The sequence below is a fragment of the Macrosteles quadrilineatus genome, unplaced genomic scaffold (genome assembly GCF_028750875.1).
Source record: "Macrosteles quadrilineatus isolate MER2022 unplaced genomic scaffold, UCM_ALF_1.0 Scaffold_19__1_contigs__length_3004403, whole genome shotgun sequence".
NCBI lineage: Eukaryota > Metazoa > Arthropoda > Insecta > Hemiptera > Cicadellidae > Macrosteles > Macrosteles quadrilineatus.
This window is the reverse complement of record NW_026542612.1, coordinates 1,921,986-1,949,552: the sequence shown is the minus strand read 5'-3', so window position 1 is coordinate 1,949,552 and position 27,567 is coordinate 1,921,986. Positions and strand designations below refer to the sequence as shown.

Genomic DNA, 27,567 nt, shown 5'->3' with positions numbered 1-27,567 from the left:
TCTTCACCATTCTCAGTAACTAGGCGTTTCATCTTGCAGTACCATTTGTCCGTAGAGTCTTCTTGATGATCGATCTTATTTTCCAATTCAATTTCATGGACCATATCAACCTTGTCTATGAGGGGTGCTCGAGAAAGCAGGTCTGGCACTACATGATCTTTGCCTTTCCGATGTATCAAAGTGTAGTCATAGGGTTGTAGCCGAAGGGCCCATCTGGCTAATCTTCCTTGCGGATCTTTCAAGTTGTGGAGCCACAGTAGGCTATAGTGGTCAGTTATGATGGTAAAATGGGTTCCTTCTATATAAGGACGGAATTTTTCCACGGCCCAAATAGTTGCTAGACATTCCTTTTCTGTTGCTGAGTAGTGAATTTGCACTAGGACTTCCTGGTGTATCGTCCTACCTACTATCGCTGTATCGACTGTCGTCTCAACCTACCGAGGATCTACATTGTTGAAGGACCTCGTGTGTGCCTTAGCCTATGGACTATCGTGGGTCGACCCATTCGTACCAAAAGTAAGAATTTTCCAATTTGTACGATATTTATCTTACTCTGAGACCAACATAACTGCTGCAAACCTACATCATTGAGGATTTCGGACACTTAGTTCTTGGTTGAACGATTATTTTTGCAGTGAATTTGCACTAGTACTAGTGAATTTTGATAGCATCAATAACACAGACAGTGAGTGTGAGATCTACCTACACCTGGACAGGACTCCAACTGATTTTGCCAGAATATCTAGCTGTAATTTTGTTTAGCTTAAGTATTGTTATATTTGTTGGGTATTATATTGTTTTATATGTCATAGTGTATGTAAATGTTCTTATGTGATTTTGATTCTTAGCTGGTGGCCACCGAATTTATTGATTTATATATATTTATACTTGTTCTTGATTTATCAGTTGATTATTCCAAAAATAATTAATCGTTAGTTTGGGTTAATCATTTTTACATTTAGATCTGAAACTGAATCAATCATTAAACTTAAATAATTCTTGGGTTAGATAACAAATATTGTCTTGTGGAATAACTACTGTTGTTGGACAGTCCCTTTGTTATCTTGCTATATCAACTGAAATACTTATCTCTGATAATACATTCCTTGCTTATTCATTCAGTGTTATTTATTTAGTTACCTATGATCTAGACAGTTGGTTCATTTACATTCTTAGAAAATATAATTCAACTTTTTATCAATTTTCACAAATCAATACAGAGTTTATTAAGATTAGAAATTTGACTATACTGCAATAGTTATTAGTTGGTGTTAGATGTATGCAAATTTTTGTCTTCTATTTTGAATGGTCGAGGTTCAATTTAAATTATCAAATATTCCCTGAATATCAGCTACGGGTTCAACAACTCAAGAGTGGAGTTTGACCCTCGCTTCGACTCCAGGACTTCTCCTTTAGCGAGGTGGCGCCCTCAAACTTTGACCAAGAGGAATAGTAGGCCTAGATTGACTATTAAAAATTGCAGGACCACTCCCATCACTGAGTTAGCGGGTAAAAATCGTCGCAGCGGATATGAAAGTAAACAGCTGTAAAGTGAAACTTTTCAATTCTAAGAACTGGACTGAAATGGCTACTTTAAAAAACGGTCGTAGGTAAAGTGTATTTTTTAACTTTTTATACTTAAATGTATTATTTATAAATGTATTTGAACATTATTTGTATGTTTTGATGTAAATTTTGTATTTTTGAAATTTTTTAGTTTTCCTGCGAAGTGATCTGAAGGAAAGTGGTAATTGAGTTTAAGTTGGGACGGAAACTTATTGTTTTGATCAATATAATTTATTCTCTATAGCCACCAGAACAATGAACAATCATAGGGAAATCCACTTGCAAGTTGTACAGATATGCTAATGAGTGGGAAACATACAAACATTTTATCGTAAGTGATTAATCTTACTCAAGATCAGTTTTTGACGTTCAGCAGTACCAAATTTTACCTTCTCGAGATGGCGAGTACGCTGGGATATGTGGAACTACAATTTATCAGTGAACTATACCCTAACTATTTTTTTGGAGTACACAGGGAAGTTGCTTGAGAAACTGTGACTTACGATTTTGGTTCTGGCGAAGAAGTATGTGACTTGATGTTTAAGTGGCATGTTGACTCGGGTCATTATAGCGTTATAAAACTTTATCATTAACCCTAGGGTGTAAAAAGTACAAAAAGAAGAAGAAAAGGTAATCATTAACCGGGCGTAAAGAGACATACAGAACGAAAAAACACATAGAGAACCATCGAACTAAAAAGGTAAAGAGCAGTGATTAAATTGACAGCTAAAGGGTGTCAGTAAGACAAGCATCTACAACTATTTGTGGTTCAGGAAGGACTGTACTAACATCTTCCAACACTATTAAAGATGTCCCAGGCTTAGGTGGACGTTGACAAGGTCATGGGCTGAAAGCCATTTGATGGAAGGACACTTTCTGCTTTTGGGATTGTAGATCGTGGAACAGGAGCTCTTGCATTGACACATTTTGCTGGTTTTATGCACTCAATGCCACCCATGGCGTGAAAAGTTCCATGTCCATCAAGTGTTTTAACGTTGTAATCCGCGTTGTCGAAAACATACTGAACGTAAGCGCATCTATTGAAGGTGAGACATTATCAGCTATCAAAGTCTCGAAATTGACGACCTTCTTGTATGTCGAGCAAACTCCGAGCTACGATAGAATGTCTAACAGCAACTTTGAGCCATACCGTCTGTGAAGGTGAACTCCTAGGCCGAGCAGCAGGGGCGATGAAAGATCGTGATCGAGCTGCAGCAATAATTGCATGAGCGGTATTAGTTGCCTTTCTCTTTAAAGGTTTATCATCGTTAAATGGATATTATATTTATATTTAACCAATTCCAAAGACTATATGCATTGTGGGCTGCAAGAAATTTCAATAGGGTTAATTAGTGGCAGTGGCGTACCGACGGGGGGGGGGGGGGGGGCGACGGGGGCGGTCCGCCCCAGGCCCCCAAATCAGGGCCATATTCCCCTAACTTCGAACACGGCCATTTTCGAGGGCCTCTTGGCCTAGGAAGGGGCCCTTAAATGGGTCTCAAAAATTGGAAAATAAATTTTGCTGTTGAATATAATCACCTGTTCTCACAATCACCGGAAGCGTCTGCAAAGATTGCGCAATCGAAAATCACGACTCCCAGCAATCGCGGGTGATGATAATAAGGTCTCGCAACCGCAAAAGATGTTCCGTGTCCACGATTTCGCCGCGATTGCGGGGGACGATAATGTTGTCGGAGATTACGACCCCACAAACACGGACGCTCACGATTTTGTCTTCACCGAGGACAATATCGTTCTTTTTTGCTCCGATCACAGAAGTTGTTTGGACCAAATTATAGTAAAATATAATGTATAATGTAAAGATAGGCTAATATAATTATATAATGTATTTTTTATACAAAAATAGTGGGCCTATCTCCTAAATAAAAAAAATAATTGAAAAAAGTGTCAGAAAAAACCTATTTTGTGTTACTTCTTGGAGTGCTTGTGCTTATTTCGAATCTCCAACTCATAACAACTTAAAATGTTAAAAACTGAAAGGAAAATTTAATTTAGCATCATTAAATTTTTCTCAAATACAAAAATAGATTACATTTAAAATAGTTGAAGTAAGCTCATTTAATCAGTGATCTATATATATATAAAAGAGGAAGTTTGTAAATATATATATATATATATATATATAGGTTTGAACGTTATGGACTCCGAAACCGCTCGACAGATTTTAATCAAACTTTCAGGCATTATTAAGCATTATTCAAGGATGGTTTGTGTGAAGTTTGGTGCAGATCCGTCAAAAGGGCTCCGCCCCAGTGGCTCTGGAGTTTCCCATGTTAACCTTATGAGTACTCATATTTAAATGGAATTAAAGAATCTTAACAGCTGTTTCAACTAAACAATTTGCTTCTGTGATTATCAATAGCATTAAAAGGTTACAAAATGTACCAACAGGGTGCAGCACTATTGATTGTCTAAATTTTTAGCATCATTACCTATATTTATATTTATAAAAGAGGCAGTTTGTTTAATAAATAATTTTTGATAGTGTGTGAATAAAGAGTTTTAATTTTTAAGTGCGTAATGCAGTAACTTATTGACTTTCTTTTTTCTAAAATGTTTATAAAAACCTATTGTATTTGTATGGTTTATTTGCCAAAAAATAATATCTGGAAAACGAAAGTAGAAAGTTAATATTTTAACTTAATACTTTTAGTGATCAGAGGAGATGAAGCGTGTTTATTTACTTCACTCTCATTTATCATCACCTTACACATATACACACACTAATAACTGTGTACGAAGCAATTGTTGAAAATGTGAGGAACTGGGACTACTTCTCAATCTTATTCTATACGACAGTGACAGGAATAAATACCTCAATTCCAGGGAATACTTCTATTAAATGTATAAGCTGTTTACCTTTGGTAGGTTGTAGCTTGACAACTATTCAAATTTGTTTTCAAGGTTTATCGGAATAGTGTGAATTACATGTCAAGTTTGATGATGAACATAATCCCGTGAAAAGACTCAAATTGACACAATCCCTGCCTAGCCCTGCATTTCGACGTTTAAGAGCCACAAAAAGAGCCCGTTTCTCCTAATCATCGGCCGATTCCGGAATCTCAACAAAATACATTGAGGCGTAAATGGCGTAGCAGGTGCACAGACAAACAAAGAAAAAAGCAGGCGAAGAACGCAAACAAAAGGTAAACAAACTCATCCTGAAATACATTTTCCAAAGATTCAATGGATGGTGAAACATCTATCAACAATGACATATAATCCGAAAATAGACTATGAAGAAGATAGCTCGGTGGCGATTGGTACCATAACGTTCAAATAATGTGAGTACTGCAAAGCCTTAAAATGGAAAGAATAAATACCGGGCCTGTACTGCAATGGTGGTAAATGGCAGCACCTTTGCATCACCTACCTAAACCTTTATGCAGTCTGGTCATGGGCAACCACCCTGAGCATACACACTTTATGGACCCGGTGAGACATTATAATAGCTGCTTTTAATATGACATCGAATGGAGCAAAACAGGTTGTAGCTGAATTTTTGACTGAAGCCTGTTGGAATTAACACTAATTTATTAAAAATGTCAACCAATCTGAAAGTTTCCGTAGCGAAGCACGGGTATTCCCCTAGTACAAAATAAATTATAAGCGTAGGCCTATAGGCTATTTCTTTTTAGTTCTAATCACTGTTTAGGGTTACTTTTTTTAATAAACACCATGGTACCCTGTTTAAAACAATTTTAAACAGGGTAGGCCTACTATAGTATTTATTATTTAACTTGTGTGTAATATGTATGTAAAAAAGGCCCTCTCATCTAAGCCGCCCCAGGCCCCCAACTATGATAGTACGCCACCGGTTAATGGCTTTAACAAGACCATTAAAAAAATACCCCCACCACAGGAAAACCTGCAGACTTAGGGAATTTCCATTTGCCTGATTGGATTTCCATTTAAATGTCTCCTTAAAAATATTACATTTATACCTTTTTTAAATAGCATAAGTTTAACAAGTTACCTACTTAGGTTTGCTGCAACGGGGAGTGTAAAAAGGTGTCTTTTGTTAAATGTTATTAGTTTAGTTTGAAATAAATTCATTTCATAAATTTGATCAAAATATGTTCATAAACAAGCAAAATGCAACAGTTTACTTATTCTCTATAAGTAAGAACAACATGGAAATTTTAAATTTACAATTTTTTGGAATGTTCTCCGTAACCACGGAGTGGCACATTGTAACACTTAAAAATACTAAATTATATTTTGTTAGCTCTAGAAGTGGTTTGGATAGAAATTGCTAAATTTTATGGTGTTAGGGTCAAAAATGAGAAAACCCAATTTTTACCCCAAAAAAGACCCATAAACCCCCGTTCCCGTAGCTCGATCATATGCTGGTTCGCGAACTCGTTTGAATAAATGTATATTTAGGTTTAAACTTTTATACCAAATTTCATCAAAATCGGATAATTTTTGCTCGAGTTATCTGATGGACAAGTATATGTATATGAATTTGAAAGGATGGTGTTTTTGGCCTCTAGGGACGTCAAAACAAAAAAGAAAATCTGTCCCGTGACCAGGTCTTACCAAGAGTACTACGGTAATAGCTTATTCCCTATATAAAATGATCTTAGTTTTGTAAATATTTTGTAAATTTATATCATTATTATAGATATTATTTTAAATATAAATAAAATGTATGCTTAGAACATGTTAAACTCTTTAATTATATATTACCCTCATACATGAGCCCAAAACATTTAATTTGAGACATAAATAAGGCATTTCGGACAATTAATTCAACAGATCCAGTAAAAAATCTATATTTCCAAGATGGCGGCAGTTTTTTCAAGATGGCGGCCGTTCCTCAACTGGGTTTTCTTGGGACTTTGTGTGGGCCACTTAGGACATTGTTTTGAACATATACACCAATTTTCAGCCTGTTATAATTTTTTTCTGGGTCATAACCTAATTGCACTGGACTAATAACATACTTGAAAGCTTATTAATTTACAAAATATAAGAAACATACAGCTAGGAAATTGCTGGAGTGCTTCCCTTCGGCTTTATTACTGTGTTTTATTTTTGACATAGAGTCAACAAGATGAATTTGTTTTCTAAATTCTTTTGTTATTTTGCTGCACGTTGAGCCGCACGGGTTCACTAGTTTGTGTGATTACATGACTTGGTTAGTTTTTACTTTCTCCCCCTATACCATAGTATATGGAGAAAGTATTGTTTTCGTCAAAATTTTCGAGTTTGAGTTTTGAGTGGATATATTTGTTTTGGGTCCCCCTGTACCCAAAAAAGTGGTTTTCGAAGTGATGTCTGTGTGTGTGTGTGTGTGTGTGTGTGTGTGTGTTTGTATTCACCGAATAGTGGCATCCTTCACAGGCACACGGCCGTACTGTGGCACCTTCAAAAATTGTGGCACCTTTTTCAGGGTGCCACAGCTAATTCGATCATTTTTGAGGTTTTCCAGCATTATTACGTCGTTTAAACATCACATGCCACAATTGAGTATTTTTGAACTCGTTGATGTGAGTTTAAGTAGCGCAGGTACACACCGAATTGTGGAACACGAAACCATACAGGTAGCTAGCGCGCCTCGCGCCGTCCGCCGGAACTATAACTTTCCAAATGCTACGTTGCCAATTCTCGCGCCAGCCTACACTCGAAATAGTGGCACCATGCCACAATTCAGTATATATCAACAGTGTGTGGACAGGATGCCACTTAATGAGTTGTAGAGCTTGAGCAGTGTGTAGAACAGTGCAACAAGCAACTAATAAACTAATAATACTATACTGCCACGTACTATAAAACAATTTAAGTACCATAAATAATATACTTTTGCTCCGAGTGCTGAACAATGTTTTAGGCCTACATTACAAATAATTTGTGTAGTAAATAATAATTTAAATTGATTTTACCTAACCCGCAATGTTAAACTTCCCTATCCCAAGCGTGATGTATACAACTTCCTTACTTCTCGAGTGATGTAAAGTATCAAAAACTCACTCGGTGATGTAAAGAAACCCATTTAAATAACATTGAGTGCTTAACTTAAAAAATATAACTCTATGGAGCCAACGATGTTCAACGCTAGAAATCAGCTGTGCGCTTGAGTGTTATTATCATGCTTTAAAGTATTTTCCTACCTAACCTAGCTTTTGTTAGTAAAAGAACGTTACTGATAGAAGATGAGTGAAATGGATAATGAAAAATATTGTACGTAAACCCATGTTTATTGTCGGGTCAGGTAAAATCTTGTACGTTACACGTTACGCAAGAGCGTGCTGTTTACATCACTTAGGTGAATTATGCAACTCGCTTCCGCTCGTTGCACAACATTCACCTGCGTGAAGTAAAAACGCTCTTACTACACTTGTAATGTAAATAGCTATTACGCAACCATTAAAAAAATTGATTTTTGTTTACAAACATAAATTGGTAACGTAGTTATTTTGTATCAATTGAATTTGTACACTGAAACAATAACAATGTTTGAGGTTAGAACGCTATATAAGTTGTCCTAGACTGTTTTTTTAATCTTACAAACTATTTCGTGCTGATACATCTATTTTTTTTAACATTTTAGTCATGTTGACAAAATATTTTGCAATTACATTTCTGAATCAGTCAGTAAAGGTAGATTTCGATGCATCATTGCTGAAAGTTATGTTTTGCTTCTCACTCTCAGAGTATTCCAAAGACATCTAATGTTTCAATCAATGTTCAAATGTTATATGAGGTAAACATATAACCGAATCAATTAAAGTACTTAAATTAAAATACATATTATTATCAACACGCATAATATAGTTCAGATTATAATATCATCTCACAATCATATTTGTAAAACCTACTGTGGTGTTTTAACCAGTCCCCACTAACAAAAGCATAAAATGAAAGGTCCTAAAGAGGTTAACATTGAGTCATAACAAAAGTAGTTTAAAAGTTGTAACCATGATACTGTAAATAATTTGATATTGTTAGATATTATACGATCGTTTTACAATTTTGTCAATCTATCTGTTACTTTCATACAAATGTATTTTTATTATTCAATGTTTTGTTTTGTAGAACCTTTAGTATTCTCAACTTTATTAATAACTAGTAGAATACCCGTCCTTCGTACGGGGTTGGCATATAAGTAGAACATGATCATTGCAGTGATGGGAGAGGAAACGGTTTAAGAAAATATGGTCTTTTAATTTATACGGTATCCTATAGTGTAGCACACATATACCTATAATAAAAGAATGTGTTTAATGGTTTGCACTGTAAACAAAAACCTATCACAATAGTTCCAAACATGTTATTAGGGCAATTTTCTAACATATTTTAGTGAAATTATAATCAGGCAAACGGGAATTCGCTCAGTCTATAGGTTTGCTGGGGCAGGGGGATTATATTACTGTTTACAAACAAATAAATCAAAAGAATATACCTCATAACTCAGGATAAGGGCCTAGGTTGATAAGGCAATATAGAATGTTGATTATTTCCTATATCCATCGAATGATTTATTTTACAATGAATTATTATAAAAATAAATAAATATTATTACAACATTTCACAAAATTAAGTATATTTAAGTATAATTAACAAACAGACTCAGTATAGTTAGATCATAAACAAATGAAGTACAGTTACCGAAACATTCCCATAATAATGAAATTACATTTACATATGGTTTGGCAGCTTCTTTAGGTAATGTTAAATAATGTTTACATTCAGGCTAGTGACATCATTATTTTAAATTTATAATCCTTACCCCCTCTGTTCTAATATTCGTGCAGTATTTAATAAGGTTTGAACCAGCTGTGTTGAATTGTGAAATCAAAATCAATTTGACAGTTAGTTAGTTCTGCTTGTTTACATTTTTAAACTTACTAGGTTTGTTCTTTGTTACCATGGATACCATCAATCAATATTTACTTTTAAATCTCTTATCTCAGATTTTTGAAAGCCCACGGGGCAAAGCCCTAGGTGAATATCGAAGCGGCAATAGTTCCATATGTATCCTCGGAGCTGTAGCTTCATTTGTGTGCAATTTGAGCATAGTCGGATCAGTATTTTTTGAGATTAGCTCATACAAACACACACACAGACACCCCCTCTTCTTTATAATAGTGTAGAATATAGAATAGAATAGATTGATAGATAAACCTATTTCAACGTACAATATCAGTTTTAGGAAATTCCTAGTAAGGTTGTTAGAAGTATATTGGCATCCGTGAAGTTTGTGTACAGTAATGTTTTTTAAAATCACTGTGGGATATATTTAACTTCACTTATTATTTATTTAATATGTTTTTACTTCTTGAAATTCTCAGTTAACTGGGAGGCGGAGCAAACAGTTTGTTCTAAAATGAACTTGAAAATTTTAAACAATCTTTTTCTGTTGGTTTACTTAAAGTATATAATGTTCTACTATGAATGCAAATCTTTAATATAGTCTAAATTTCCAGTCCCACCCTAAAAAAAACTATGATATTTAACAGTTGAATCTTTATAACGTATAAACACATTATTTTTAATCGGTCATCAAACTGATTCTTGAATTAGTAGTTGCAAGAGTACGCAAAACTGCAGAGAGTCCTTGAAAATGTTTGTGCAATGATATAGTTTTAAATTATAAAAGAAACCCTTCAAAAAATTGTATTAACAGGACCAGAGGACCAATATGCACATGGTATTTCATTTGTATAAGGCAAAAAGTTCAAATCATATTAACTTATGATTGCCAATAGATTTTGGGTTTCCTTAAAACAATTATATAAAACTGTCTGCAAACGTCAATAAAACTGATTTTATAAGAAATTGTAGATTCTTCTGTTGCTCTGTAGGCGACCATTTTGGTCACACAAGGAAGTCCAAACTTATATCTTAGTTTGAACAACGTCATCTTGATTTTACATTGCTCAAGATACATAATCGACACATAGGCTTTCAAAAAAAAAAGTAAAGAAAGTAACTAGTGATGGACCACGCAGACATAGGAACAGTCTAGACTTGCCTCTTACTGACGTTTTCCAAACGAATATAGAAGTTAGATCTACATTCTTCATTTTAGGCTTGAAATAAATTTGTTTGTGGGTAAGAGCGAATGAGTAAGCATGAACAATAATTTTACCCTTCTCCCCGACACGCTACCATACCACAGCATCTTACTAGCACAGCTCAAGGTCATTCCATTGACGTAATTGTAATGAACTAAATTTAGACTTCCACCCCCCAATGTCACCAATGGGCCCTAAAGGTTGGTATGTAACAATTCATGACGGTTGAAAAATGGCCTTTAAAATACGCTTTTAATTTGTTTCCTAGCGTTTACCGTATTTTAGAAAAAGTTAGTTTACAATAATTACAAAAACTTGTTGGGCGAAAGAAAAATTCTAAAAAGCTACAAATTAATTTATAATATACTAGCTGTAACCCGCGGGCTTTGCCCCGTTTAACTTCTTAATTTTCAAGATTATCTCGTTCGCATGGCTCAATCACGTCCTGGTTGAAGTTTGTTCGCTACGCTCACTCACCTTTGGGTTGAAGTTTGTTCGCTACGCTCACTCACCTTTGGGTTGGAGCTCGTTCGCTACGCTCACTCACCGTTAGGTTGGAGCTCGTTCGCTGCGCTCACTTGCCTTCAGGTTAGCTCGTTCGCTACGCTAACTCGCCTCCAGGTTGAAGTTCGTTCGCTACGCTCACTCACCTTTTGGTTGCAAATTAGCTATTGTCATAAATGTAAAAGAAATAATAGTGCTGCACCCTGTTGGTAATCCTTGTAACTTTAATGCTATTGAACATCACAGAACAGAACCAACTTGTTTAATTGAAACAGCTGTTAAGATTCAATAATTCCATTTCTCATAAGGTTAACATGGGAAACTCCAGAGCCACTGGGGCGGAGCCCGAAAGGATTTTTGAAATAAGAATATGCCTATATGTTAATCGGGAATGTGAGCTATCATCATGCCAAATTTCAGCCCAATCCGACCAGTATTTTTCGCGTTCACTTGTCACAAACATACATCCATACATCCATACATCCATACATCTAAACTTTCTCATTTATAATATTAGTAGGATGTATCTATATAGTATTAAAGTGTGTTAAAGGTTTAGCGTTTGGTTTACAATGTAAACATTTTCAAAGTCACAAGATGGTTTCTGAAACTCTTTAAACAACTCTCCTTTATAAAAATTAAAAAATAAAATATTATCCAAGAAATTGAGCTCTTTAGCCACAAAATCCACCGTTTTTTTACTTACCTGACGAAGAAATAAAAACAGTAGCAGCCGACGAACTTTGTTATGTCATATTTAAAAACTCATTTAAAAGTACCGACTTTATTTCAAGATTTAAAATAGAAAATATAAACTTTTGAGCTTTTAATTAGAACCAATAGTGTCCTAGACTAATTGACATCTTTCACACGAAGTGTCAACGATTTACCTTTAGTCTAAATGTCAAGTTATTTTGAAGCTGGACATTGAGTTTTGGTGCCGTTTTCATTGGCATCTACCACTTCTAACCTGCACTAAGATGGCGGACCTGGCTTCAACTGCTTGTATGTGAGTTATATATATGTGCTCCATCTATTGGTCTTATGTGATCGTTGATTTAAACTATCGGAATTCTGATGAAAATTTGATCATGAATTATTAGCAGTTTTGCAGGGATGATTAACAATAGTTTTTTTTTATTTGAATTGCATGTTAGTTGGCAACAAATCTTAGAGATGTGTATACATTTTTTAGGACAAAATTGAATTGGCAGATGCCATGGTAAAGAAGCGTACTAGAAAAAGTTACTGTCGCCTCATCCAATTTTTACAGCAGTCAGCTGTTGACATGCTAGGCGAGCAACCGCGACAGTGAGGACGGGGAACAGCTGATTTCAAGTTCCTAGTTGGCAAATTGTCTGCTAGCTACTAACGTACACATGCATAAGCCATCAGCGGTAGCACCAGTAGCCTCAATGAATATATAAACACTTGTGTTAAGGTTTAAATACAGTAGTCAATGTTATTACTGAATTCGATACTATACATATTGTTACTAATATATGAAATGGAGAAAAACGTTACCTTAAAAATACAAAATTTCCCAATTTATATCCAGACCTTTTTAAATAGCTTATAAAACAAATAATTTAGTATATCAAAGTGTTTTTGGACGGTTATTGGTAACAGGACAAATTCAAAAATTGTAAATTTAAAATTCCCTTGTTATTCATATAAAGAATATTGTAAAATGTTGTAGTTTGCTTGTTTATGGATATATTTTGATCAAACTTAGTAAATTTATTCAAACAATTACAAAACTATTTGGATCATGAACGGTACTCTAGTTTTCCCAAGGTAGGACACGTGAATTGGAATTTTTGCGTTACAGGCACAATGACAGTAAGAATCAAACAAACGTACAGATATATATACAAGACTCGTTTCGGCTATCTTATTATATACAACGTAGAAATAACCAAACACTTCATGAGTCTACGCAATGTTCAGACAAAACAGTAAAGACTTTATAATCTTATAACTAACTATCTGCCCATGCTTCGCAACGGGGTGAGAATCTTTGGGTCTCTAAATCCACCGTAAAAAAATTGTATATTTCGTACCTAGGGCCTACAGTGAGGTTTTGCCGACTCGATATCGGGTTTTAAGTTCGAGACGAAGTCGAGAACGTGAAACGATCGAGAGCTGCAAACCCATTTTGGCTCGTGGTACGAGCGCTATTTTTAACCCAAGTATGTTTTGCAATGTAACGTCCCTCTTATTTATGTGAAATATTTTGAGGAATCAGCAAAATCAAAAATAACAATAAATAGTTGTCTAGGCAGCTGTGACAAAAAACAAGTCTATTGCAATGCCATGGTTACAGCTTGTGCATTTAATATACATTAATGTTTTAAGTAAATAGGCGAACAAGTGATTTTGCGGCCCTAGGGATGTAAACCCCTGCTCGGTCCCCATATGACGATGACAGCTGGCATGGCCAGCAAAACGTAACTTTCAGCCACCAATATAAACCAGCTAAATGTATGTAAAACAGCTAAAAACATCATAGTGAGGTGAAAAATTCGTTACGCATACTTTTACATTACCACGAATTAATTATATGCATACATAAAAAACGGAATCATACTCTTTGCGTATTTTAACGTAAACTAGTGGCTTGTAGGGACATAGTCCCTAAAAAGCTACGGAAAAGGAATTATTGTTGGAATATTTAAACAAAATCAGAATCAAATTATCTATATGTCAGGATGGGCCTAGATATCCCACTACAACATACCTTTTGTGCAAAAAAAAACAAAACAGTTTGTTGTTTGTCTTTGTTTGCTTTTGTTGATAACGTTTGTTCAATAAAGAATTTGAATGATTCCAGAGGTTTAACTGCTAAAGGCAGCAAACATGTTTATGAATAAATATTGGTTTATTAAGGTAGCTTTGGTTTTTTGGTTAATGCTGATAACAAGGCTTCCCCGATTGAAATACAGTATTGGAAATTGTCTTCGTCAAATAAGAAAAGGCAAAAAATGGTGTGTTGAGATACCCTACCCAGTTATTATTTCTAAGTCTATGCTCATTTTGTAAAGGTTTAACAAAATTATTCTTAAGTAAAGGCATCCCATTGACAGAACTTGGACCTAAATTTGTTTGTGATCAACATTAAAAAACCACTATTAGCCTAGTGTAAGTATGTGGTGTTAATCCTCCTAAAGGTGCGATTGATTTACATATTCTACCAAAAAAGGGCCTAGTCAACGTCTAATTACTAACTATTTTGCGGCTAGTTAGGGTACCATTACCCAGTTATCGAAACTAATCACGACATAAATATTTTTGGTTCGTTTAAATACCTGTACGAACCTACTTCATCTCTATTCCCAAATTGTTTTCTAAGAGTAACCGTTGAGGTTATTCCACTTCATACAAAATATTGATTAAACACTACAATAAATCTCAAATATAAATGTTAGTAAATTAAAAAAAAAAATTGGAATAAATCTTTCACATATGTTTTGAAATAAAAACAAAGAAGATCTTCTTTTAATCTTGAATCGTTTCTTAAATCTTGAAAACAATTTATTTCAACTTTGACATAACTAAAAAGTCTTGATTATTAAAGGTAACGTTATCCCTTTATATAGTTGGTTTTATATTGTATACATTACATTGCAGAATTGACTGGCAAATGAGTAATCCAAATGTAAGCTTACTTGCTAATGATAAAATCACGATCAGCTGGATTGAAGTAAACAAAAATCAGCAGTAAATGCCTTCTAATGCTATTATTATGGAGAACATTGTACGTTATATCTAATTTTGTGTTAAGATTTTGGGAATTTCACTATTTTTCCCGCCGTCACGGGATAAAGACCTTTAATTTGAGCCCTCTCACGTCGTTCTACGACTTCCCAGTCGCCCACAATTTTGACGCAAAGAATCGGCTTACGTAATTAATATATAGAAGAAGATAGAATAGATTTCTTGTATATTCCCATGAAACTGATAATTTACCCAGCACATTAAGGCCTTTATTCCAAGTATCTCAGTTCGTAAACCATACATACAATGTGACGATAAAATATCAACAAAATAGCATGTAGTTTTATGTAATCCTCACGACATTTCATTTGGTCCATTGACTTTAAATCCAATAATTGTAAAAATTATTGGAGCTTTGAAAAAAACTTCATATAAAATCCTTACACTAATAAAAGACGACGTCATGATTGCGGGAAATGAGCTACAGCGGCTAGGGCATAGCCACATGAATACAGAACGGAATGAAGGAACTAGAACGGAGAACTGGCAACAGCGCACGCGAGAAGTAGGGGGGGCGCACACACCGCTCAAGCACTACGACGCATTAGTGGCATCCTGTCCACACACTGTTGATATATACCGATTTGTGGCATGGTGCCACAATTTAAAAACTGGAATGTTAGATGTTAAAATGGAGTGTTCATTAAAAATATCGATGCAGACATGTTTCTACCACCTTCCTTCATCCACTGGTGGCCGCAGGTTGAAAGATGCCACAATTAGGTGTTTGCGAGTATTCGGTAAAACCCCGTATGTGTGTGTGTGTCTGTGTGTGTGTCTGTGTGTCTGGATGTGTACAGAGCTAGGGACTACACCTGTGGTCCGATTTCGATGAAATTTGGTATGTAGGTTCTAATCCATGGTATCTCCAGGCGTTTTTTTCATTTTTTTGAAATTTTGATTTTTAATGGGGGTTTTCCCATAAAAACCCATAAAAAACCGGAAAAATCGGATTTTCTCGAAAATGGCCCGAACGATTTTGATAAAGATTTACCAGTATGTTGTAGCCCTTTAAATTCTTAACAAAATGGTACAAATCCCATTTCTGTAAAAATTACGGTTCAAAAGTTATGGTAAATTATGTTATTTTCTCATAAAAGCCCCATAAAATAACAAAAATCGGATTTTAGAAAAAAATCCGGTTTTATTTTAACATAGTATGTTATGGTCCTTAAAGTTTTGATAGTTTTTTCATATTAAAAAAAAAATATTTTTAATGGGGATTTCCCCATAAAATAACGGAAAAATAGGATTTTCCCAAAAACGGCCCGGACGATTTTGGTAAAAATTTTGTATGTCATAGTCCTTTATATTCTGAACAAAATGGTACAAATCCCATTCCTGTAAAAATTATGGTTCAAAAGTTATTGTAAATTATGTTATTTTCCCATAAAACCCCATAAAATAACGGAAAAATCCGATTTTCACTAAAATGGCCCGAACGATTTTTATAAAAATTTAGTATGTAGTCCTTTAAACTCTGAACAAAATTGTACAAATCCCATTTCCGTATATTTACTCTTACCGCTTACACATGATAAAGGTTGTTGACAAACTTATGGGAGAAAGTACGTGTCAGGATGCTGATACCGTTTATTTATTTTATTTCACTATTGCCTAATTTTTGAATCCGCACTTCTTCAGTACTCTTCTCTGCTTTTTTAAAGACATGCCACAGCGTTGCCGGACGTTTACTACTGGTAGTTGTAGCAGTATTTAGCTGGAGTTTCATCTGGACCCCGTGTACTGATTCTAAGAATTAACTTGCCCCTTTTGCGTTGGAACGGACGTAGTTCCCTGTTATCCTGTCATCAATGACCATCAACAAGGTGCAAGGACAGTCAATTGGCAAAGTTGGCAGAATCTTCCGAAACCTGTGATTGGACACGGCCAGCTCTACGTTGCTGCGAGTAGAGCAAGAGGTCTTTGCCTGGGCTACGGTTCTTCGTAGAGGACACTTCCGAGCAGGGTCACTTAAGAAACAATCATTGTGTTTACACTAAAAACGTTTGTCGTGAACAAATTTTAAATAAAAAAATTACCGTTCAAGCAAGAATATAAAATGTGTATTTATTACAGCATGAGTTCCATCCACATCTGTTGTAAATTAAAAAGTTTTGACGTTCACTGTGAATTTGAGGAAATGGATCCTAATATTAATAACGTGCTTAGGCATATCGGTCTTTAGGCAATACCAACCTTCAGTATGTTGAAACAGCTACATTTGGAAAGTGTTCTTCATAGTTAATAAACTGGCACAATTGTGCAACCCTGGGACGTCCTAGTTTCATTAAAAATACACAACAAGCTAATACATGTAATTCCAAAATATTCTGAAAATACTTCTGCCACATTTTAACAATTTATTGCTAATACATGTTGACTTTGTCTGTCTCTGACTGTACTGTATGACTTTGTCAGTGCTATTTGTTTTGCGACAGTAAAATATTATTATTGCTATGGGAGTAGCATTACAAAGTTGGAGTGTATCTTCCGGAACCTGTGATTGGACACGGCCAGCTCTACGTTGCTGTGAGTAGAGCAAGAGGTCTTTGCCTAGGCTACGGTACTATAGTATTACAATAGTGCTTTGATATCAAACATTACTATTCTGGAATGTTACCACCAAAAATAAGGATTGAATAATCACATTATTTTATCACTGATCAAATAGGGTAGTTTTAAGGACCGAAAGAAATATTTTCAAATCCCAAAAGTTTTAATCAGCTACTCCCCAGTTTAAATAATAAATGAAAACCCAAAGAGGAATAAACATTTGATCATTGTGTTTTCCAGGTTTTCCTATATGTTCATAAATTATAACGTGTTACCTTATGTTGAAGGTGTTGGAGAAAGTGCTGCCCTAGACCTAGCGTCTGAAGATGTCCTTGCAACTCACAGGGTGTGATATGTATGTGTGTGGTTTTCATTATGAGTGAAACTAATGTTTTGTACCAGTGTCTTGATTTGTAAATTAACATACAGTATATAAATTATTTATCTTATCTTACGTGTTTTTTGTAAACCTTGAAATATGAAGGAGTATAGACATCAGATATTGACTAAGTTGTGTATTGAATATGATTCAATGTACACATTTAATAATTTATAAATAAAAATACTTTTTAAAAATAACACGTTTTTAAACGCACTAAAAAGTATAAAATAATTTATAAAATGTTGAGAGAATAAATAAAAGAGGAAGTTTGTAAATATATATACTATAAATATATATATATGGACTCCGAAACCGCTCGACAGATTTTAATCAAACTTTCAGGCATTATTAAGCATTATTCAAGGATGGTTTGTGTGAAGTTTGGTGCAGATCCGTCAAAAGGGCTCCGCCCCAGTGGCTCTGGAGTTTCCCATGTTAACCTTATGAGTACTCATATTTAAATGGAATTAAAGAATCTTAACAGCTGTTTCAACTAAACAATTTGCTTCTGTGATTATCAATAGCATTAAAAGGTTACAAAATGTACCAACAGGGTGCAGCACTATTGATTGTCTAAATTTTTAGCATCATTACCTATATTTATATTTATAAAAGAGGCAGTTTGTTTAATAAATAATTTTTGATAGTGTGTGAATAAAGAGTTTTAATTTTTAAGTGCGTAATGCAGTAACTTATTGACTTTCTTTTTTCTAAAATGTTTATAAAAACCTATTGTATTTGTATGGTTTATTTGCCAAAAAATAATATCTGGAAAACGAAAGTAGAAAGTTAATATTTTAACTTAATACTTTTAGTGATCAGAGGAGATGAAGCGTGTTTATTTACTTCACTCTCATTTATCATCACCTTACACATATACACACACTAATAACTGTGTACGAAGCAATTGTTGAAAATGTGAGGAACTGGGACTACTTCTCAATCTTATTCTATACGACAGTGACAGGAATAAATACCTCAATTCCAGGGAATACTTCTATTAAATGTATAAGCTGTTTACCTTTGGTAGGTTGTAGCTTGACAACTATTCAAATTTGTTTTCAAGGTTTATCGGAATAGTGTGAATTACATGTCAAGTTTGATGATGAACATAATCCCGTGAAAAGACTCAAATTGACACAATCCCTGCCTTTTTAAACGCACTAAAAAGTATAAAATAATTTATGAAATGTTGAGAGAATAAATACTTGTATTTAAAACGAAAAACGTGGGGCGCATGCAATAGATCATAATAGTTCAATAGGTGAAGTTAATTGTAAATCAGCATGCGCCCCACGTTTTTCATTTTAAATCTTACAAGTATTTATTCTCTCAACATTTTATAAATTATTTTATACTTTTTAGTGCGTTTAAAAACGTGTTATTTTTAAAAAGTATTTTTATTTATAAATTATTATCTAGTTTTTAGTCTTTAATGTGTAAATATGTTAAATCTATTTTATATAGCCTCTTAATGCATAACCAAAACCCAAAACCTTATTATCTGTAATCAGATGTTTTATCTTTACTTTGAAATGATTGTTTTATATTTTTAGAATATATCGGAAGCAGAACCTGTACCTCTTAACCTCTGCTCTTCTAACTGTCAAATTAGGGTATTTACAGCTGACTTAAATTAATTTATATGTTTACATTCTTTTAAAATGTAAACATGGAAAATTTGGAAGCCAAAGGGGCGTAGTCCAAGGGAAATATGAAAATTAAATTATATAATATTGCATTGTCATCCATTTGTGAGCTATGTTTCAAGTTTCAAGTCTCTAGCTCATCGGAAACTTTGTTTAAAATTGATATAAAAATTTGTAGGAAAGCGAGCTAATAAAAACAAGCCCTTGGGGCGTAGTCCAAGGGAAATATAAAAATTAAATGATATAATATTGCATTGTCATCCATTTATGAGCAATGTTTCAAATTTCAAGTCTCTAGCTCATCGGGAAGTATCAAAATTTGCAAGAAAGCGATTTAATAAAAACAAGCCCATGGGGCGTAGCTCAAAGGAAATATGAAAATTAAATGATATAATATTGCATTGTCTTCCATTTGTGAGCTATGTTTCAAGTTTCAAGTCTCTAGCTCGTCGGGAAGTTAATATAAAATTGATTTCAAAGTTTGTACCGGACAAGAAAGCGAGCTAATAAAAACGTTTTAAAATGGGAAATTTAAATAAGTTTGAAACAAGACAAACTATTCTCCCACAATCGGAATAAAACTTGGAGAATTCACATTGATGATTACATGATAATGTCAGTTTTTGTCAGACAATAATGAAAAAATTGCATGATAAGAGAAGAGGTTACAGGTAAGTGGCACTGTAATCTAACTGCTGATCTGTTGCTAATTTAAGAGTGAAATGTATTGGATGTCCTAGAATAATAACAACTACGGTTACTCTTAACCCTTCGCGGACGAGTGACGGATACATACGCCTATGCCTTTGGCAATAAAGGACGGGTGACGGATATATCCGCTTATGGTTTTTGATGTCCCGGACGGGAAGCGGTTATATCCGCCTTCTCTTCAGACAGACTGTCAGGTGCTTGAGCAGTAACCTGATGTTATGCGGTAACAAGGCACCACTTTCCTGCTCTTTCCATGACTGCGCTCTCCCCCGCACTCCCCCCTCTCTCCCGCGCCAACCCCTCTCCAGCGCCTCCCCCGCTCCCGCGCACCTACCACCACTCCTACCTGCCGGGTGTTGAGTCCCCTCAACGTTTTGCGCTCAACATTACGTTGTCTTTATTTATTGTTTATATATTGTTCTTTATTTATTGCCTAACGTTGTCGTGTTCATATCTTTAAAGACGGGTGGCAGATTTCTACTCATCCGCGGACGGGTAGCGGATATATCTGCATAGTTAAAAACGAGTAAAAAATTACTTTCACAGAATGAAGTGTTCCACTGTGTTTATTTTATGTATACTTGTATAAAAATAAGAAAAATTAATTTTTATTTTTTCCTCTAATATATTCTCCTCCTATGTCACGATTTCGCCCGTCCAGGAAGGGTTAAGGTTTCACGCAAATTTAGCTAATACAGAAGATAAAGTGAAGTTATTAAGATCTTGAATATTTAACTTAGTGTAATTTAATCAGTAAATACCCCCGCCGCAGCAAACCTGCCGACTAAGCGAATTTCCATCTGTCTGAAATGTTTTTCAATGTATTTAAATAATATTAGGTTTAACGAGTACCTAGGTTTGCTGCCACAAGGAAACTAATAATTACTAAAATATAAGTTAGATCAAAATATGTCCATAAACAAGTTAACTTCAACATTTTACAATATTCTCCATAAAAATAACATGGGAGTTTTAAATTAAAGTTTTTTTGAATTTTCTCCATTACCAATAACCTTAAAAATACCCCCGCCGCAGCAAACCTGCAGACTAAGCGAATTTCCATTTGCCTGATTGGATTTACACTAAAATGTCTACTTAAAAATATAACATTTATTCCCTATTTAAATAGAATTAGTTTAACAAGTACTTAGGTTTGCTGCATCAGGACCTGTTTTTTTTTCTTTTTATGTTAATAGTTAGTAAGAAATAAAAACATTTTCTAAATTTGATCAAAATATGTTCATAAACAAGCACACTACAACAGTTTACTTATTCTCCATAAGATTAACATGGGTATTTAAATTTTTTTGGAATTTTCACCGTAACCATTAGGCGCATACATTTATTTTTTTTGTCCTAGGACGCAAGGCACAAGCCTGGGATTGTTTTTCACATTACTTCAGGCTAGACCTAGGGGTTGCGGCATTATCACTTAGATAAAATCCATTGGTGACTTGGCGGGGATCGGACCCGGGACCTCAGGGACTGAACTACTACGCCAGCTCGCTCCCCATTAGGCGCATAATAGCACTTCAATATACTAAATTATTTGTTTTTTAAGCTCTGCAAAATGGTTTGGAAAGAAATTGCTAAATTTTATGTTTTTTGGGTCAAAAATTGGAAAAACCTATTTTTACCCCCATAAAACCCCTGTTCCCATAGTCCGTTCATGCTGATTCGCGAACTCGTTCGAATAAATGTAGGTTTGCACGTTTATACCAAATTTCATCAAAATCAGATAATTTTTCCTCGAGTTATCGTGCTAACGGACACATATATATATGAATTTGAATGGATGGTGTTTTTGGCCTCTAGGGACCTCAAAACAAAAAAAAATCTGTCCCACGTCCAGGTCTTACCATGAGTACTGTACTACAGTAGGCCTAATAGCTTATTCCCTACAAGGGAAATTCGCTAAAACACTTTGATATACTAAATTATTTGTTTTTTTAAGCTCTTTAAAAAGGTCTAGAGAGAAATTGGGAAATTTTGTGTTTTGAGGGTTAAAAATGAGAAAAACCATTTTTTACCCCATATAACCCCCCGTAAAACCCCGTTTTCATGGTCCGATCATGCTGATTCGCGAACTCTTCAAGTTTATCCTGCCTTACACCTTTAAACCAAATTTCATCAAAATCGGACAAAAATTACTCAAGTTATTGCGTTCACGAACGTATATATATATACAATATACAAATTTGAACGAATGGTGTTTTTAGCCTCTGGGACATCAAAATGAAAAATTAAATTGGTCCCGAGCCTAGGTCTTACTGTGCCACCTACGGTAATAGAGCTACTTCCCTATAGGGAGATTCGCTAAAAGAGAGGGTAAATATGATGAAGATGATCACCACTTACGCCTTAGATCAGAATCACCTTAAAAAATGTGGTTGATGAATTAGTCTAATATGATATTTATTATGATTGTTAGTTTAATTGGCAACAGGTGACCCGAAAGGTGTTGTGGAATCTTCTGTCTTTTTCTTGTTCATGAGTTGTATGTTAAAGCCTCTTTCACCAAAAAAAGAGAATGAGAGGATATAAAAATGGGTCTGTCATCTGATGGAGAAAGTTAAAATTACTGATAACCTGTACCATCTTTTTTGGAAAAAAAACCTTTCAGATCATATACCTGTCAGATCGTATTAGTAGACGACTATCTGTTATGGTGAAAAATAAATAAATTTCAGTGTGTCGTGAATCCATCAATGTATATAATCTAACTGGATTGTGCCCTACCACGAGAATACGGCGCCGAAAACGAGCGGGGGCTCAGTGATAATTAATTAAAGTCGGGACCACGTAAGTTTGCAGTTGGTGGCAGCCAATCACAAGACAAAGCTAGTGCGACGTTGCCACATCGCCCGTTGACAACACTAATTAAAATATAATAAGCAATATTTTCAAATCAGCTGGTATTATTAGATTTGGCAACACCGCACGGTTCTCATTGGTTTATTCAAAACCATATGGTAAATAGGCTCCTCCCTCAACTGCAAACTTACGTGGTCCCGACTGTACACCAATTCGTTAGTTACAATGCAAAAACGTGGTTCGAATTTCACTACAAACTGTAGGTCCCTTAGCTGCCATTGGCTGTATGGGCTATTAATTAACAGCTGTGTCTAAGGAATATGTCAGCCTTAGTCACTAACAAGACTACAAGATCGCACCACTCATTCTACACTTTAATTATGGTCGCCATTTAAAAGTAAAGAATTAAAGTAGTCTCCCCCCATCACGAGTGGTTGACAGAGTGGCCCTCAGCATAGTGATGAAATACTATCAATAGTTGGACTATCGATAGTTTTCGATATTTTTTTTTAAACTATCGATATTATCAATAGTAATTTTATGGTGATCAATTTGCGATTTTTTAGTTTAAGGTGATTTAAAAAACTGCAATCTTAAATTCGAATAATACCTAATATATTTTAATAACATATAAATATTATGTATTTTGGATAAAAATAAAACCTTCAGCCTGAAAATGTAAGATGAAAGTTTTAAATACCTAGGCTATGTATTACAAACAAGAATAATCATAAACTGTTAAATCAGTTAGGCATAAAATGAGAAACCCCTAAAACTAAAAGACATGTTAGCTAAATATAAAAACATATTAAACAGTGGTTGGAGTTAATTAAAACACATTGATGTCACCTAAACTTTTAACAACCACATGTTGGCTTTTCCAAAAATCTATGCGTCCACTAACTTGGGCTTGAGTCTGTTTCTCTGGTCAGTGATTATCAGCTCCGCCTTTGAAAAAAACCCTCTCTGCAGGCACTGATGTGGCTGGCACGCACAGATATTTTCTGGCAATGTCTGCTAAAATGTTGCTGTAATGATCCTTCCAAAACTGCAAAACCTCACCTTTGGGTTCAATAACTTTGTTTTCTGTGTATTGCCGGACGATTATTATGGCGTCAGTTGTGGCTGATGCCTGTGGCGTTGATGGGCGGCAATTTTATGGACAAAACCCAGAAGATTTATCTTTTTTTTCTATGGTGGGGTTTCCTCCTCAGGTGTAGCTTCTGCAACATTCTGGGTCGAGGAAGAAGCTTTTTGTAGCTGTGGCTGTTGAGACTTTTCTTTATTCACAGCTGATGGCACCTCCGAAGTTAACCATTTTTTAATAATGTTTGCCGGGACTCTGAAGCCAAATCCTTTGTACCTCGGGTCTAGTAGCGTGGCAGTTGACGGGACTGTTCTCGTTTCATAAGGGAAGAGTCTTTGATTTACAGCGCTTATCAATGCATGGATTAAGATTCTTCCTCCTTCAGTTGCCATAGTCGTCTCCAATTCTCTAAGGTGGTTGATTAGCCCAATAACCAAGGGGTTAATCAGACTTGCCGTGATGTACTGATCCCCTGAAATCTGTTCAGTCGCCTCTTCAAATGGTGTTAAGGCTTCCACCATATCCCTCATAAGAGAATTGTCTTCGACTGATAATTGTGGTGGGGAGTTCTTAAGAGAGCTCATTGCCAAGACAAGGCTATCCCTAACCCCAACCTCTAAAATTTGCCTAATCATCATTAAGGTGCTATTCCAGCGTGTCGGAGTGTCATTTACTAGTTTCAATGTCTTCTTAGATAAGCTACACTGTGTCTCCTTGTCTGAAGCTAAAGAGCTGCTTCTGAAATACGTTACAATGGCCTTTATCTTCTTTATGACAGCTGCCACTTCTTCATTGGCAGTTAAGGCATCATGCACTACAAGATTGAGTGTATGAGCAAAACTAGGCAAGTGCTTGATTTTCAGGAGGTTTGCAGCCGCAACCATATTCGAGCTGTTGTCTGTTACCATACAAACTACCTTGTCAACAATACCCCATTCTTCTATGATTGAACGGGCAGCACCTGCAATGGCTTCCCTTCAAACAAGAGGTACTCAAGACCGCTGAACAAAGGGAAGTGTCATGAATAAAATGACAAGTTAGAGTTAGGTAACCCTCTGTAGAGGGGGATGTCCACATATCACTTGTGACTGCTACATGTTTCACTTCCGTTAGAAGCGTTTTTAACTTATCTTTCAATTTATCATGAAGTTGTGGATAGAGGACATTTTTTACAGTAGTTTTGCTCGGATGCTCGTATTTTGGGTCGATCACAGAAATAAAATTTCTAAATCCTTCTCTTTCCACAATGGTAAATGGTTCAAGATCTGTAATAACTTTTTTAACCAATGCATTATCTAGTTTTTGTTTTGTTTCACTTTTTTTGTCATATTATTTGTTTCCACGGTCTAAATATTGTTTGATTGGACGTTTAATTCCTTTAGACGGCTTAATAACATTTTTGTGACTAGTACTTTTTGATGAGCTGGAACTTGTACTAGTGCTTGGCGCTGGTTCATCTAGACCATCTTCATCGTCTGCCTCAACTTCAGTAGAACCATAACTTTTTAAAAAGGGGTGAAACCTCTTCAGGTGATCTTTAAAGTTAGTGGTGTTTCCACTTGTTTTATATTGTTTATTGCACACTAAACAAGTAGCAAAAGAAGGGTTTTTTGCGTCTTTTTTAAAATGCTGCCATACAGACGATTTTGTTCTTCCCGACATACTATCTAAAAATACACATTTCTGGCTTAGAACATCTAATATTATAAAAGAATATCTACAAAAATAAAGCAATAATTATAATACAACAGTTGTTGTTGTTGATGAACAGCATAAGAACTATCAAAAGTACAAGAAACTTATGGATATGTCAACGTCAAAATTAGAATGCGCTGAGAATCATATAACACAGAAAATATATACATATTCTCTCAATCCTCAGCGAGACAGAAATAATCCGTAGGAGAGTTTGCTATCTATAGGCCTACTAATAAATGTAACGTAAGACTCTCCGGGCAAAACTTGAGTCACCATGTACTAAAATTGAAATAATTAATAGTAAATTGCTTGCCAAGGTGTAGGCTAACAGAGTAATAGGCGTTATTGTAACTGTATTATAAATACAGTAGACATAAATGCTCTCTTACCTTTTTAAAACAAATACAAATCATATATCAGAAACTATAAACATAGAAGCACTCGCAAACCTAACCTCTGCAGTCAGTTGATAACAGAGATAAACACTAACTACCACCCCTAACCCCTGGTAGTGTGGTTTCGTCTGCAGTGTTGAGTGTTCCTGTTCCAACGTGACTAGTAAAATCTAAGGTAGATTGGTAGTATTCAAACTGAGATAACATATAAATTATCACTTCAAAGAAACTATATAATCATCGTAGAGCTGTACTATGATCATATTCTTTGAAATGGCATTAATTAATGTCATTGTTATGGATAAAATTTTATTGTTATGAACATTAATTCAGCTTGATAAACTATCGATAGTTAAGGTCGATAGTTAGGTTAGTCTCACTATCGGAAAACTATCGATGGTAACAAACTATCAATACTATCGATAGTATTTCATCACTACCTCAGCATTGAAGTAGCATTGCTGCTTTAGTTAGGCTGAATAACCTCCTCCATAATGGGTTAATAATGAACATTGTTCACAGAGGATCAATCAGGAATTGTCGCGGGTAATTTCATAATCTTCCTAACTCAGTATCCACCGAGAAATTGCCATTTCTTCAGAAGAAGTAATAGACGATATGGCAAAAAAACCAAGAAAACTTGAATTCATTTCATTGTAATAATTTATGGGTTCTGGTGCCTGGGGAGGGTCACTCTTTCCACCGCCATAATTTTACCTACAGTCATTACCTACAGTCAGGGGCGTCACACAAAAAAATATTGGGGGGAGACACTTTCAATTTCCCAACTATTTTACGCGGATTTCCCAACTATATTTCTCGAATTAACCCAACTATATTACAAGAATTTCTCAACTATATTAATATCAATTTTTAACAGTAGCCTAAGGATATTTTACCTTTAAATCCTCTTTACAGCTGACATACACAAACAACAAGAAATTGAGGGGTTTCTCACATTATTGATTTTGACTGTCAATCTTCATTGTTGATTGTGTCTTAAGTGTCTCAACAAATGTCTACACTGTAGGTCTACTGATCAATAATACATTTAGTTTCCAGCCTGTTAAAATCAATTTATAATAAAAACTCAGTACATGCCGCTCTTTACGCGCAGCTCAGAAGGCTACAGTACAACAACGAATTAATGATAATTTATTCGTTTGTTGTATTGTGATTTTGATTTAGTTACTTGCTATTTCCTGATTCTGACCGGCCAGAGACAGCCTCAATTGGGTTGATTTTTGGAGTTTTTTTTAACGTGATGCCTGGAATGGAAAACTCTGGAATGCCTTGAAACGCGAGTTTGAAGTTCTAATTTTGCAAAATTTTATTCCATACCACCCAGGCCCCCCGGTGTTGGGGTTCCTCCATCCCCCCCCCC

At 35.1% G+C, this 27,567-nt stretch overlaps 3 protein-coding genes across 3 annotated transcripts in view; 1 reads left to right on the top strand and 2 right to left on the bottom strand.

The window, feature by feature from the left end:
* The window catches only part of LOC129005324 (protein LZIC-like), a 72,306-nt gene extending 54,410 nt beyond the window's left edge, over nucleotides 1-17,896 (top strand). Inside the window, exon 4 of the mRNA XM_054434185.1 lies at nucleotides 17,735-17,896. Within this exon, the coding sequence (XP_054290160.1) occupies nucleotides 17,735-17,799 (65 nt within the window). The 3' untranslated portion in view covers nucleotides 17,800-17,896. The remainder of the gene's footprint in view (nucleotides 1-17,734) is intronic.
* LOC129005322 (protein Spindly-like) overlaps nucleotides 1-27,567 on the bottom strand; it is a 183,475-nt gene that overhangs the window by 147,515 nt on the left and 8,393 nt on the right. The window lies entirely within an intron of this gene.
* On the bottom strand, nucleotides 24,195-24,974 carry LOC129005316 (E3 SUMO-protein ligase ZBED1-like). The gene has a single exon (XM_054434173.1). It carries the CDS (start codon nucleotides 24,972-24,974, stop codon nucleotides 24,195-24,197), a length of 780 nt encoding a protein of 259 aa, XP_054290148.1.